Genomic DNA, 15,484 nt, shown 5'->3' on the forward strand with positions numbered 1-15,484 from the left:
ATAGAAACAAAAAAGTTTTGTGTAGAGAAACATATAGAAGCATGTGCCTGTGAGCTTAAATTAAATAAAGGCACATTTATAATTGTAACTGTATATAGGTCCCCATCAGGAAATTTTCATCTATTTCTGAAAAATTTGGACTCCTTGTTGTGCTATCTGTCAGACAGGGGGAAGCAAATTATTATTTGTGGGGACTTCAATGTAGATTCTCTGAAAGAGGGTAATAGGAAAAATGACCTTGAAGTATTACTCGGTTCTTTCAATTTGACACCCGTTATTGATTTTCCTACTCAGGTGGTAAAGGATAGCAGCTCACTGATAGATAACTTCTTTATAGACCAAGATAAGTTTAACCAGATAAATGCTCAGCCTGTTGAGAATGGTCTTTCTGATCATGGTGCACAGCTAGTCACAATATATGACATAGCTCCATTCAGCAATACTAAACAGTCCTCCAAAGTAGTACGTTCAGTCAACGATTTAACAATTGCAAATTTCAGGGAAAGCCTACAGCAGTTAGACTGGGATGAGGTGTACCGTGAACCTGATGCCAATTTAAAATATAATTTATTTCATGACATTTTTGTAAATGCATTTGAAAACTGCTTCCCCAAGAAAATAGTTAAATATACTCGTAAGAAACCTTGTAACAAACCATGGCTTACTAAGGGTATAAAAATATCTTGTAACCGGAAAAGGGAACTGTATCTGACAGCAAGAAAGAGTAGTGACCCAGAAACTATCAAAAATTATAAAAACTACTGTGTTATATTAAGAAAAGTTATTAAAAAATCCAGGATTATGTGTATCATGTCTGAAATCAGCAACTCTGATAATAAAATTAAAACAATTTGGAATATTATTAAAAGAGAAACAGGTCAACCAAGAGCAGAGGAAGACAGTATTACCATCAAATTGAATGAAAACTTTACGAACAAAAAGTCAGAAGTTGAAAATATTTTTAATAATCATTTTCTAAATGTTGTGGATATAGTAGGATCCAGGTGTTCATTAGAAGATGCTAGGCTGTTAATGGAAGAGGCCATACCTATGCAATTTGATACAATTGATATCTCACCCACTTCTCCCTCTGAAATTAGGAAAATAATAAACTTGCTTAAAAGCAAAAACTCACATGGAATTGATGGCATTTCCAGCAAAATACTAAAAGCTTGTTCTCAACAGATAAGTAAGATTCTCAGCCACCTGTGTAATAGCTCTCTGGAACAGGGCATTTTCCCTGATAGACTGAAATATGCTATTGTTATACCTTTGCATAAAAAGGGAGATAGATCTGATGTCAACAATTACCGTCCAATCTCCCTTCTAACAGCTTTATCCAAAATTTTTGAGAAAAAAAAAGGACGGAAATGATGTTTATGTTGATCTCTATTCCAATTTTCTGTACAGGTTCCGGAACTCTCGGAACAGAGGTGATGCAAAACTTTTTTTGATGTGAGTAGTAGAATTCAATTTTGTAACGTTTCGTCGCTTCCTCTGTTGTCTCATCCCTATCTTCGTAGGCAAAGTCTCTTGGCTTCTTGCCGGCAAACACTTATCCGTGGTAATGTTAGATCGTCTAGCTCTAATTCTGTGGCCAGTTCTTTGAGATCCGTGAAGAAAGACACAAACTTTTCTTCCATTCTGCAGTTCTTCCAAGCATTTCCACAGCCTCAGAAATATTTTTGTCAACGCTTTGGTGGGTCTTACTACTGACTATAAATTATACACTGATGTGAAGCAGTACGTTGTACCAGATTACCAGAGAAGTAAGAAAGGTATAATTCATTATTTGGTTCACAAGAACCGTGGCTTCCTGACCGGTCATGTCATCTAATTCTTCTTATAGGTGAACAAGCGTCACGAACTCCTTCAATTTGAAACCTCAGGATGGTAAATGCATCGATGCGACTATCCCCCCTAGTATAGCTCCGTGACTTCAGCGTCAGGTTAGGCTGATACTTCTCCAACACACCCAACCCCGAACGGGGGACGAGAAGAAAGCGTACAAGCTCTTCACTGTCGAGAGCATCGAAACAGTATCTGTAGTTCTGGCCTGAGATGCTGGAATTGGCGGTCGCGTGTGCGTGAGGTGTGCTTGCTCATGAGTGCGAATGGTGTGTATCTCTCTTTTACTGATGAAGGCTCTGTGACCCAAAGCTTTACTTAAGCATCTTTTAATTGTGCCTGTCTGCAACTTGACGTGACTTTTTTACGGTAAGTAGCAATCTGTCTTTCCCTACATTGTTGAAACAGCATCTTGGGAAGACATAGCAGAATCGTTTACAAGATTCAACGCGCGACTACTATATGGTACATAGAAGGGATTTTTTAATCTTCCAAGAAGTTGAGTACGACCTGCGTGAAACTGGCGCTTGAAGAATCGGACGTAGGGAAAAAAAAAGCGGGAAATGCTCGCGAATTCGGACATCGTATACCACTTCGAGTCGTGTCTGCTGAACAAAGCGTCCCACAAACGTCAACTGCTCAACTTGATCTAGAATGATACTGTTATACTTTGCAAACTTCATTATCAATAAAATGTTATTGTTATACAGGGTGAGTCACCTAACGTTACCGCTGGATAAATTTCGTAAACCACATCAAATACTGACGAACCGATTCCACAGACCGAACGTGAGGAGAGGGGCTAGTGTAACTGTTTAATACAAACCATACAAAAATGCACGGAAGTATGTTTTTTAACACAAACCTACGTTTTTTTTAATGGAACCACGTTAGTTTTGTTAGCACATCTGAACATATAAACAAATACGTAATCAGTACCGTTTGTTGCACTGTAAAATGTTAATTATATCCGGAGATATTGTAACCTAAAGTTGACGCTTGAAACCTCCGACGTTCAGTTGCGTGTTGTAACAAACACGGGTCACGGTCGGCGAGCAGCATCTGCAGGGACATGTTTACGATGACGACCATGTTGACGAGTGTGGCTGTAGTGCACTGTTGTGGTTTGGTCTAGCTGTCGCAGTGTCCGCATGTAGCGCTTGCTGCTATTGTTATTCTGCATTCGTCTCCGCATGCAGACCAACTGTAGTACACCGTGTTACCAGACGTCTGTGATAGTGTAGTGTTGTAGGAACTGTGACCATGGTGTATTCGAACTCTGAAAAGGTGGAGATGATACTCATCTATGGCGAGTGTCGACGAAATGCAGCTGAAGCCTGCAGGGTGTATGCAGAACGGTACCCGGACAGAGAGCATCCAACGTGCCGCACATTGCAAAACATCTACCGCCAACTGTATGCAACAGGTATGGTCGAAGCACGCAAACGGGTCCGTAACAGGCCCGTCACAGGAGAAGCGGGTGCAGTTGGTGTGTTAGCTGCTGTTGCCATGAACTCACACGTGAGTACATGGGACATTGCGAGAGCCGGTGGACTGAGTCAAAGTAGTGTCATGCGTATACTCCATCGTCACCGCTTTCACCCGTTTCATGTGTCGCTACATCAGCAATTACATGGTGAAGACTTTAATCATCGAGTGCAATTCTGTCAATGGGCATTAACAGAGAATGCGTTGCAGTTCTACCTGTTTACCGAGGAAGCGGGTTTCACAAACCACGGGGCAATGAATCTACGGAACATGCATTACTGGTGCGTGGACAATCCTCGCTGGCTCAGACAGGTAGAGCGACAGCGACCGTGGGCTGTAAATGTATGGTGCGGAATCATTGGCGACCACCTCATTGGTCCTCATTTCATTGCAGGGACCCAAAAAGCTGCAACATACATCGCCTTTCTACAGAATGATCTACCAACGTTGCTCGAAAATGTCCCACTGGAAACGCGTCGACGTATGTGGTATCAGCATGATGGTGCACCTGCACATTCCGCAATTAAGACTAGGCTGACCCTTGACAGGATGTTCGACGGGCGTTTCATAGGACGTGGAGGACGCATAAATTGGCCAGCCCGTTCTCCTGATCTTACACCTCTGGACTTCTTTCTGTGGGGTACGTTAAAGGAGAAAGTGTACCGTGATGTGCCTACGACCCCAGAGGATATGGAACAACGTATTGTGGCAGCCTGCGGCGACATTACATCAGATGCACTGCAGCGTGTATGACATTCATTACGCCAGAGATTGCAATTGTGTGCAGCAAATGATGGCCACCACATTGAACATCTATTGGCCTGACATGTCGGGACACACACTATTCCACTCCGTAATTGAAAACAGAAACCACGTGTGTACGTGTACCTCACCCCTCATGGTAATGTACGTGTGCGTCAGTGAAAAAGACCAATGAAAAGGTGTTAGCATGTGGACGTAATGTGCTGTTCCAGTCGCTTCTGTACCTAAGGTCCATCACCGTTCCCTTTGGATCCCTACGTAATTCGGTGCTCTCCGATACACACGATCGAACAGCGGAAGAGTGGTACTCAAGCGTCAACTTTAGGTTACAATATCTCCGGATGTAATTAACATTTTACAATGCAACAAACGGCACTGATTACGTATTGTTTATATGTTCAGATATGCTAACAAAACTAACGGGGTTCCATTTAAAAAAAATCGTAGGTTTGTGTTAAAAAACATACTTCCGTGCATTTTTTTATGGTTTGTATTAACCAATTACACTAGCCCCTCTCCTCACATTCGGTCTGTGGAATCGATTCGTCAGTATTTGATGTGGTTTACGAAATATATCCAGCGGTAATGTTAGGTGACTCACCCTGTATATGATCCAATAAGATGAATTATTTTCCAAGATAATGATGGTCCTTGTTCTTTCCTTGCTTTGTTCTCTTTAGGTTCATCATCACAACGTCGAACCTTCCGAGTGATTCGAGGATTTTCAAGAAGTTTCCTTTGTCACGCTGAAAGAGTGTATCTGTACTTCCTCTCAAATGCAGACATTGATGACCCAGGAAACTTATTATCGCTATTAAACAGTGAAAAAGATATTTTCAACGCTCGCTTTCAGTATTCATAGGCATTGATAATGGACGTCGACTGTTCGTGAATTTTTCAGTTCTTTAGAAAACACGATCCACTTTTTGTGCGAATTCAAATGCTTGGTAGACGTCACATAACTTTCGAAATAAGAATCAAGGTGCCACCAGTCGTTCTTTGTGGGTGACGAAAGAAGTTTGTAACAAAAGCAGAAGACAGCATCCTTGCTCTCTGAGTACATCAACCAATGTCGATCTGCTTTTTCTAAATTCTCCAAAGGATAGCTGTAACACACAGGCTTGAAGCGCCGGTTGTCCGCGTTTTTACGACATTTCTCAGCTTTGACACGGGCCAGCTACATTATTTCATGCTTGACATCTTCTCTGATGGTGACAGCATCTTCCAGCAAGAGAACTGTCCATTTCAGAAGGCCAGAATTGTGTTACACTGGTCTGAGGAGCACAGTAGTGTTCTTGGCCACCATATTCATCTGGTCTGAGCCTCATGGAATATGTCTCTAACACTATCATTACCAACATTGCGCCCACGAACTATTGGCCCATAATTTACAGGAACTGAATGGTTTTTGTATAGGCATCTGGGGCCATATACCTCAGGATACCTACCAAGTAGTGTCTGAATCGATGACGTGTAGAATCGCTGCTGTACTGTGTTCTAAAGATGGAGTGACATGCTATTGGCAGGTTTCATAATGTTTCGGCTTATCATGTAAAACTTGCACTGCAAATATTGTGGAAATGGAAAGTACTCTTGACATGCAGTGTTTACAGAATGGATTGTTTGTCAGGGGCTCTGATCAACAGCTTGTAATAATACTTAGGAAGTGTATTTTTTGTGCAAGCATACACTTTTTTAAGTGGAACAATGCCTATTGACATTAACAAACTAAAAGCAGGATAAATCACAATGTGAAAGGTGTTTTTTGCAGGATTTTAGTGTGAAATGTTTGACATATTGTATTTTGAAAAGTTTCCACATCGACACTTGTTTGTGCCATTCATCTTGCATAGTTACCAGGTACAGTGTTGTTATGTTTGCTTACAATTTGCTTGTGAGTACCTTGAGTGCATTGTGAGTTGCTAGTCAGTTAATATGTGGCAGTCCAAGCAGTAGGTCTTGAGTGAACGATGGTATTTACTAATGCAGAAAAAGCCAACATGCTCATGATGTATGTAGAGTGCAGGATGAATGCAGTTCATTGTTCTACTGTGTATGCAGCAAAATATCCAAATAGACATCAACTATCTCACCAATTATTTATCAACCACTTCAACCAGTTATGTGAAACTGGTAGTGTAACACCTAGACAACGTAACAGAAGGAAACTAGTGACAACAGAAGAGAGGGGGAAAGCCAATTCTGCAGCATCTGAAGACAGCTCAATGCTGGATAGGGTGCACGGGTCCCCAATATGCTAATGGTGTATGGAGAGTGTAAGAAGAATGCAGTTTGTTCTTGTACAGTTTATATGGCAAGACATCCCAATAAATGTAAACCATCTTAGCAATTATTTATCAGCCTTTTCAACCAGCTGTGTAAAAGTGGTAGTGTAATACCCAGACAATATAATTAATGTTCTTGCTGCTGTTGTAGTTGATATGCACGTTAGCTCCTGTGCAATCACATGAGGAAGTGGCATTAGTCAGGCGAGTGTCCTGAGCATTATCCGTCAACATAGGTTCCATCTCTATCACATCTCTATCCATTAGGAGCTGCATGGAAATGATTATTAGAATTATGTTAACTTCTGTACATAAGCATTAAGACAGGATACTCCAGATGTATCATGTATCTTGGGTAGTGATGAAGTCATATTTACCAATCACGGCCAGGTAAACCACCAACGCAAGCACTGTTGGTCTGTTGGCAATCTATGTTGCATTTGTCATGTGGGACATCAGCTTCCATGGAGTATAAACATATTGTGTGAAATAGTGAACCATCAGCTCACAAGCCTGTTTTTCATGGACACCCTGAACGAGCACAAGTATCGCAACCTCCTAATAGACCATCTTCCATGAATGCTAGAAGACATTTGTCTGCAGACTATGAGGAACCTATGGTACCAACATGATGTCTGTCCAGCCCACAGTGCATGGAGTGTTACAAACTGTCTTCATAAATTGTTTCCAAATCATTGTATGGAATGCAGAGGACCTATACATTGGTCAGCCCTTTCCCTGGACTTGATGCCTGTAGACTTTATTTCTGTGGGGAAAGCTGAAAGACACTGTCTACAAGGACACACCAACTACAATCAATGATATACAACGACGTATTACTGCAGCCTGGTCCATTGCAGCAGCTATACCATACCAGACTGGAAACATTTATTGCCACTGCCGCTCACCATTTTCAACCCAACCTGTGGTGGTCAGTTGTCTCATTATTGGTCAGAATCCACATAACTAGTGTATGGTCTTGTATAGTTCTTTAGTGTGTACCACCCCGGGTACTGTACAAGTGTCAGTGTGTGAACTTCTCAAAATATGATACCTCATTAACAACTCACACTAGAATCCTGCACCAAACACCATTGACATTCTAATTTAGCCTACTTTTAGTCTGTTAATGTCAATAGGCCTGTCCCATTTAAAAAAGTGTATGTTTGCATAAGAAATACATTTTCTACATCTTATTACACTCTATTAATTGACTAACAATATGAAACCCTGGCTACAAATCCATTCTGTGGAAAGCACATCTCAATAGCACTTTCCATTTCGACAATATTAGCAATACAAGTTTTAGGTGATTCACCCTGTGTACTATTGAGCAACATATGAAGACAGCTAAATTTCCTTGTTACCACACTGAACTGAATGCTGTCATAAACCTGACACTTTTCTTGCAGAACACTAACTCAATGACATGCTCAAAAATACCATCATCCTAGTTAGACTGAGCTATTTTAATTGTTCATCCATGTCCGCCCCAGTAGCTGAGTGGTCAGCGTGACGGGTTGCCGTCCTCTGGGCCCGGGTTCGATTCCCGGCTGGGTCGGAGATTTTCTCCGCTCAGGGACTGGGTGTTGTGTTGTGTTCATCATCATTTCATCCCCATCCGGCGTGCAGGTCGCCCAATGTGGCGCCGAATGTAATAAGACCTGCGATATGGCGGCCGGACCTGCCCCGCGAGGGGCCTCCCGGCCAATGACGCCAAACGCTCATTTCCATTTCCATTGTTCATCCATTATTTATCTGAGTTATGTTCTCTAAAAGTACTAAGCCAAGACATCTTCATCAAGTTCTTAAAGTGATGATATACTGGGCTTCTTAAATAGATGAAGTTAGTTGCTGTTGTGGTCTTCAGTCCTGAGACTGGTTTCATGCAGCTCTCCATGCTACCCCATCCTGGGCAAGCTGGGAGGAGCACACCACAGAACTGCTGAAGCGTCTTAACAAATCTCTGTTTGCAATGCGAATTTTGTCAGACATAGGGGATATAAAAATGAAAAAGCTGGCATACTATGCTTACTTTCATTCCATAATGTCATATGGGATTATTTTCTGGGGTAATTCATCAAGCCAAGCTAAAGTTTTCCGGGCACAAAAACGTGCAGTAAGAATTATATGTGGTGTGAACTCAAGAACATCCTGCAGAAGCCTGTTTAGGGAACTAGGGATACTAACTACAGCTTCCCAATATATTTATTCCTTAATGAAATTTGTCATTAAAAATATATCACTTTTTCAAACCAACAGCTCAATTCATGGAATCAATACTAGAAATAAGAATAATCTTCACAAGGATTTAAAGTCACTTAGTCTTGTACAAAAAGGTGTGCATTATTCAGGAACACACATTTTCAATAACTTGCCAGCAGCCATAAAAAGCTTAACAACCAATGAAATTCAGTTTAAGAGAAGCCTAAAGGATTTATTGGTGGCCAACTCCTTCTACTCCATTGATGAATTTCTTAGGAAAACCAACTGATTTGTATATAAGTACAACATAACTTCTGCACAATTTCAGTGCAGTAATGTGTTCACTGAAAATTTGTGTGTGTGTGTGTGTGTGTGTGTGTGTGTGTGTGTGTGTGTGTGTGTGTGTGTGCTTGGGTGTGTGTAAGTGTGTAAGTATAATCTAACTTCTGCACCATTTCAGTGCAGTAATGTGTTCATTGTAAATAAGTATTACAGTAGTTGTATTACATGTTTCTTACCTTATAAATAAATAAAAAACTTTTTTATTTTAAATTCAGTGCAATAGTATTTATAAAATGACTCTTAGTGTTCATTAAAAAATGACGATCATTCCACTTGGGACCTGTGGAATGGTACATTAGCTTATTTGTTTTAGTTGTAAATATTTGTCATGTATTGTTGTTTTTCTGACATGTTCCACATCCTGGAGGACCTCCTCACTACGGATCAATTGGAATGAAAGTAAATCTAATCTAATCTAATCTTCTTCATCTCCCAGTACTTACTGCAACCTACATCCTTCTGAATCTGCTTAGTGTATTCATCTCTTGGTCTCCCTCTAAGATTTTTACCCTCCACGCTGCCCTCCAATGCTAAATTTGTGATCCCTTGATGCCTCAGAAAATGTCCTACCAACTGGTCCCTTCCTCTTGTCAAGTTGTGCCACAAATTCCTCTTTTCCCCAATTCTATTCAATACCTCCTCATTAGTTATGTGATCTACCCATCTAATCTTCAGCATTCTTCTGTAGCACCATATTTCGAAAGCTTCTATTCTCTTCTTGTCTAAACTATTTATCGTCCAGGTTTCACTTCCATACATGGCTACACTCCATACAAATACTTACAGAAACGACTTCCTGGCACTTAAATCAATACTCGATGTTAACAAATTTCTCTTCTTCAGAAACGCTTTCCCTGCCATTGCCAGTCTACATTTTATATCTTCTCTACTTCGACCATCATCAGTTATTTTGCTCCCCAAATAGCAAAACTCCTTTACTACTTTAAGTGTCTCATTTCCTAATCTGATACCCTCAGCATCACCCGACTTAATTCGACAACATTCCATTATCCTCGTTTTGCTTTTGTTGGTGTTCATCTTATATTCTCCTTTCAAGACACTGCCCATTCTGTTTAACTGCTCTTCCAAGTCCTTTGCTGTCTCTGACAGAATTTCAATGTCATCGGCGAACCTCAAAGTTTTTATTTCTTCTCCACGGACTTTAATACCTACTCTATTAGGGATATTAAAAATTATTTAAACAAGGCATAGTCTTTTCAGTTTTTAAATGAAACTTCAAAGCCTTAGTTAAAGCAAAATATTGTTGCTAATGTAACAACACATTTAAAGAGCTAATATAGATGTAGCACATTTGCCTATTGAGATGATGAAGATGCTGTATCAATTAGAATAATTCATATATTCTGAATTTACTTTCCTGGAAGTCTACTGATGAGGATGTTTCTATTCACTACTGTAAAAATTTCTCCTATATACACTACCATACCTGGTGTTGCATATTACTGCTGTCATTTGTACAAATCTGTTTCTCCTCTTAGATGTATCTCTCAGAAGTATTGACTTATTTACACTGATTTTTTTGAAAATATTTGTACACATCCCAGAAATGGTAGTTGGTGTATAACAAGAACAAATTTCATACATGATAAATAACAGTTGTACTACAAATTACTTGCATCTCGCACAGCTAAATAATAGCCAATTCCTTTATTGCAGCCACCAAAACCTGCGCAGACATGGAAAGGCGTGAAGGATGCTCTAAAATTTGGAAGTAGATGTGTTCAGCTCGACTTGCTCAGCAATGAAGATGTGGGCAGTGAAGACTGCCTCTACCTCAATGTTTACACACCAAAGGTAATGTGCCTATCTGTTTTTAAAATCTGCAGTATTATATGGATGTATTGCCAAACACACTGTACCAAAAGCTCTACCAAACAAATCCTTAAGTCACTATGCCCTAAGCTAGGCTGGGCAGGTGGGCACCCAAAGGCACAAATGGGCTGGGGTGGAAAACAGCTCTTGTGTGGATAGTTTTGCAGCTGGGTCATGGCGTGTATGACTGAACTCTGCTGACGAAACGCACATGGGCAGGTTTGGCAAAGTGGATCGTGCATGCACAAACACTTGCAATAGGTCACCTGGCAGGTAGCCTACCCTTCCTCTGTCTGCCAATAAGTATGATGACAGGTGTCCAGGAGCATCATTGCATGCTGGGGCAGCATTGGAAGAGCCTGCCCTATACCATGTTCACACTATGTGCCAAACTGAGCCAGGCAGATATGAGCTTGGACATGTCAGATCAGAAAAATTCAGAATACTTTTGGATGGTTTGATACCTGCAACAAGCACACATCCTGTCTGTTTGAAGTTTCTCTGCATGTATCAGGAAGCCATCTATAAGAAGGGCTATGTATGTAGTCTAAAACAGTTTCTAATTTTAGATTCACATGAAAGCTCTGCCACAAACTTCTACAAAGTACTGCCCATATGTTAAGTCAATGAACGGATCAAAACCTTCCATACAATTTATCACGGATCTGTCTGGTGTTCAAACTGAAGACAGCAGTCAGAAAGCCAAACTATGAAATTCCACTTTTAAAAATGTATTAGTGCATGAAAATAATGTTATATCAGTGTTCAATAACTGTCACCTTTGCAAATGAGAGATATAGTAATAAGCACTTGCTATACTGAAAAACAATTAGGACTATTCAATATACTGCTGAATTTGATCCTTTTATAGCTCATCAAAATGGGTAAGCAGGGATGGCTAGAGGTCAAATGTAAGGATGTAGAGGTGTATATCACTAGGGGTAAGACAGATATTGCCTACAGAAAAAATTAAAGAGACCTTTGGAGAAAAGAGAACCTCTTGTATGGATATCAAAAGCTCAGATGGAAAACCAATTCCAAGCAAAGAAGGGAAAGCAGAAAGGTGGAAGGAGTAAACAGAGGGTCTATACAAGGGTGATGTACTTGAGGGCGATATTAAGGAAATGGAAGAGAATGTAGATGAAGATGAAATTGGAGATATGATACTGCGTGAAGAGTTTAACAGAGCACTGAAAGACCTGAGTCGAAACAAGGCCCTAGGAGTAGGCAACATTCCATTAGAACTACTGATAGCCTTGGGAGAGCCAGCCCTGACAAAACTCTACCACCTGGTGAGCAAGATGTATGAGACAGGCAAAATACTCTCAGACTTCAAGAAGGATATAATAATTCCAAAGCAGGTGTTGACAGGTGTGAAAATTACTGAACTATCAGTATAATAAGTCGTGGCTGCAAAATATTAACACGAATTGCTTACAGATGAATGGAAAAACTGGTAGTAGCCGACCTTGGGATTCCGTAGAAATGTTGGAACATGTGAGGCAATACTGAACCTACAACTACCTTAGAAGATAGATTAAGGAAAGGCAAACCTACATTTCTAGCATTTGTAGACTTAGAGAAAGCTTTTGACAATGTTGACTGGAATCATTTCTTTCAAATTCTGAAGGTGGCAGGGAGCAAATACAGGGAGAAAAAGGCTATTTACAATTTGTACAGAAACCAGATGGCAGTTATAAGAATCGAAGGGCATGAAAGGGAAGCAGTGGTTAGGAAGGGAGTGAGACAGGGTTATTGAGCAAGCAGTAAAGGAAACAAAAGAAAAATTCGAGGTAGGAATTAAAATCCATGGAGAATAAATAAAAATGTTGCAGTTTGCCAGTTACATTGTAATTCTGTCAGAGACAGCAAAGGATTTGGAAGAGCAGTTGAGTGGAATGGAATGGGCAGTATTTTATAAGGCAAATATGAAATGAACATCAACAAAAGCAAAATGATGATAATGGAATGTAGTCAAATTAAATCAGGTGATGCAGAGGGAATTAGGTTAGGAAATGAGACACTTCAAGTAGTAGATGAGGTTTGCTATTTGGGGAGCTAAATAACTGATGATGGTCGAAGTAGAGAGGATATAAAATGTAGACTGGCAATGGCAAGGAAAGCGTTTCTGACAAAGAGATATTTGTCAACATCGAGCATAGATTTAAGTGGCAAAAATCATTTCTGAAAGCATTTGTATGGAGTGTAGCCATGTATGCAAGTGGAACATGGATGGTAACTAGTTTAGACAAGAAGGGAATAGAAGCTTTTGAAATATGGTGCTACAGAAGAATGCTGAAGATTAGATGGGTATACCATGTAACTAATGAGAAGATACTGAATAGAATTGGGGAGAAGAAGAATTTGTGGCACAACTTGACTAGAAGAAGGGATTAGTTGGTAGGACATCAAGGGATCTCCAGTTTAGTATTGGACGGAAGTGTGGAGGGTGAAAACCATAGAGGGAGACCAAGAGATGAATACACTAAGCAGCTTCAGAAGGACATAGGTTGCAGTAGTTACTTGGAGATGAAGAAGCTTGCACAGGATAGAATGGCATCGAGGGCTGCATCAAACCAGTCTCTGGACTGAAGACCACAATAACAACATTTATTGAGAATTCCACAAACTGTGAATAGTTCCATGTGACAGAAAGGGTGTAGATAACTCATCTGTATGAAATGGTGAAAGAATGAATGTACACAATTACAGACCGATATTGCTAAATAATCAGTTGTGTAAAACACAGGTTGTCTTATCTATGCAAGATATCTTGCAAATAGTAAATGCTGTGGATTCTGTCTTCCTTGAGTCCTGAAAGGCAGTTGACACTGTGTGATATTGTAAGCTGATTACCAAAAAATGATCAAATGTTGTGTCTTCACTAATATGGAATAGGCTCAACAAATTGTTGGTTAACAAAACGGAGTATGTTGTACCAGACAGTGAATTTTCAACAGAACATAATGAGTGTGAACATAATGAGTGTGACCAAAGAAAGCATAATAGAATCACAAACTTTTCAATATATGGTACATACATGACTCATCAGATGTATTCAGCAGCATATTCTGGTTGTTCACTGGCTTTGCTGTTGTCTGCAGGGAAAAATTGTCACTGGATTACCATGAGGAGATGCAGTTCAATTCAGCCATTATTTATTCAGGCATTAATGCAATGAATTCTAGAATACTCTAACAGTGTTTGGAGTACTTTATCATGTAGGCATGACAGCATGTGTTGTGTGAATTAAGTAGCAATAGCAATAGGTCAGTATAAACTATATCTAATGGAGACACTTGGGAAACTTAAATGGGGATCTTAAGGAAGGCAGTGTTGTTATTGCAAAACGCTCTTGGGTAAACATCTTGAATAATAACTGCTGAAATGCTCTTGTAAATAAGTTACTCAATGCTTGGTTTCATAGCCTAGAGGTCACATTGTCACATTAAATATGGTGAATCATAACAGTAAAGGTGCAATATTTAAATTTATTGTCATGATTCACCATATTTAACCTGATGATGCAGTTTCTAGGCTACAAAACCAGTTGTTAAACAAATTGTTTACGAGAGTGGCCATTTGGTTATAAGCCAAGAAGTCTACTCATGGCTGTGGTTGTCCCTCATACAAAATAGTGTGTAGCTTTTGGGTAATGCTAATGAACAGTTCAACTGCCTTTATCATGTTTTTCACTTTGGAATTATTAAAATAAGAAAACAGAGTGTTTAGAGGCAAATGGACAGCAACTTTTCTGTGGTTCTGTATGCAAAAGGAATAGCTCAGAAAATCACAAATACTGGTAGGAAATATTTTCTCTGTACACAGCAGCTTGGAAAATACAAGTGTAAATGTAAACCTTTACCTGTAGATCATGCAAGCATCAGTGAGAAACATTTGAAATATAATATGAATCACTTATCAAATAAAGCCACTGGTATAACTGGTAACATCAGTGCATAGATTACTCTATGTTGTAATGAAACACAATGCATTTATCTCTTGGGACATGTGCTCTTTCCCTCCCACACATCAACATTAACTTTTCCTGTGCCTTCAAAAGTTTCAAAAGCTTAAAGGTGTGTAAGATATACAAAAGAAATTTTTTTTGCTTATCTTCATTTTCTCTTGTTGTTGACTGCAGTTGTCATATCTAGGGGTTCATTCTTGAGACTGAAATTTTGATTTTGTAGGTTCCCGATGATTTGAATAATGTTTAAAGATTTTCATTTTTACTCTTGAATTTTTTTTCCCACATTTTTCAATATCACACCATCTTTACAATTTCCACTTCTATAATACCACACATTACATTGTTAGTGTCAATCATACAAACATGTCCAATTCCATCATGGCCATTCCCACTGCTCCTTACATTCTGCAGTACTCACAACACTCCAAAGAGTTTACAAAGCAAAAGAATTCATAAACTTTCCTGGCAAAAGTAGAATCATCACCAAGACATAACATTATTTTGCAAATGAATCCAGAAATAAATTTAATAGTTAGCATTCAACTGTGCAACCAATAATATGAATTTTAGGCATGCCAGACATTTTTTAATTTCAAACATTTCCAAAAGAAGAACAATCGTAACTGTATGTACAGAGTACTAACAAATTAATTTCTCTTTACACATTATAGCCTGAAAAATAATACATTGTGTTCAAAATCACATGAAATTCTTTCAGTTAAACAGCTGATATAATGTTCACCTATAA

The 15,484-nt window shown here is 39.4% G+C and overlaps 1 protein-coding gene across 1 annotated transcript in view; it reads left to right on the forward strand.

The window, feature by feature from the left end:
• LOC124594983 (esterase FE4-like) overlaps positions 1–15,484 on the forward strand; it is a 178,440-nt gene that overhangs the window by 45,432 nt on the left and 117,524 nt on the right. Inside the window, exon 2 of the mRNA XM_047133513.1 lies at positions 10,608–10,745. Within this exon, the coding sequence (XP_046989469.1) occupies positions 10,608–10,745 (138 nt within the window). The remainder of the gene's footprint in view (positions 1–10,607; positions 10,746–15,484) is intronic.

This window comes from Schistocerca americana, chromosome 2, assembly GCF_021461395.2.
Source record: "Schistocerca americana isolate TAMUIC-IGC-003095 chromosome 2, iqSchAmer2.1, whole genome shotgun sequence".
Lineage (NCBI taxonomy): Eukaryota > Metazoa > Arthropoda > Insecta > Orthoptera > Acrididae > Schistocerca > Schistocerca americana.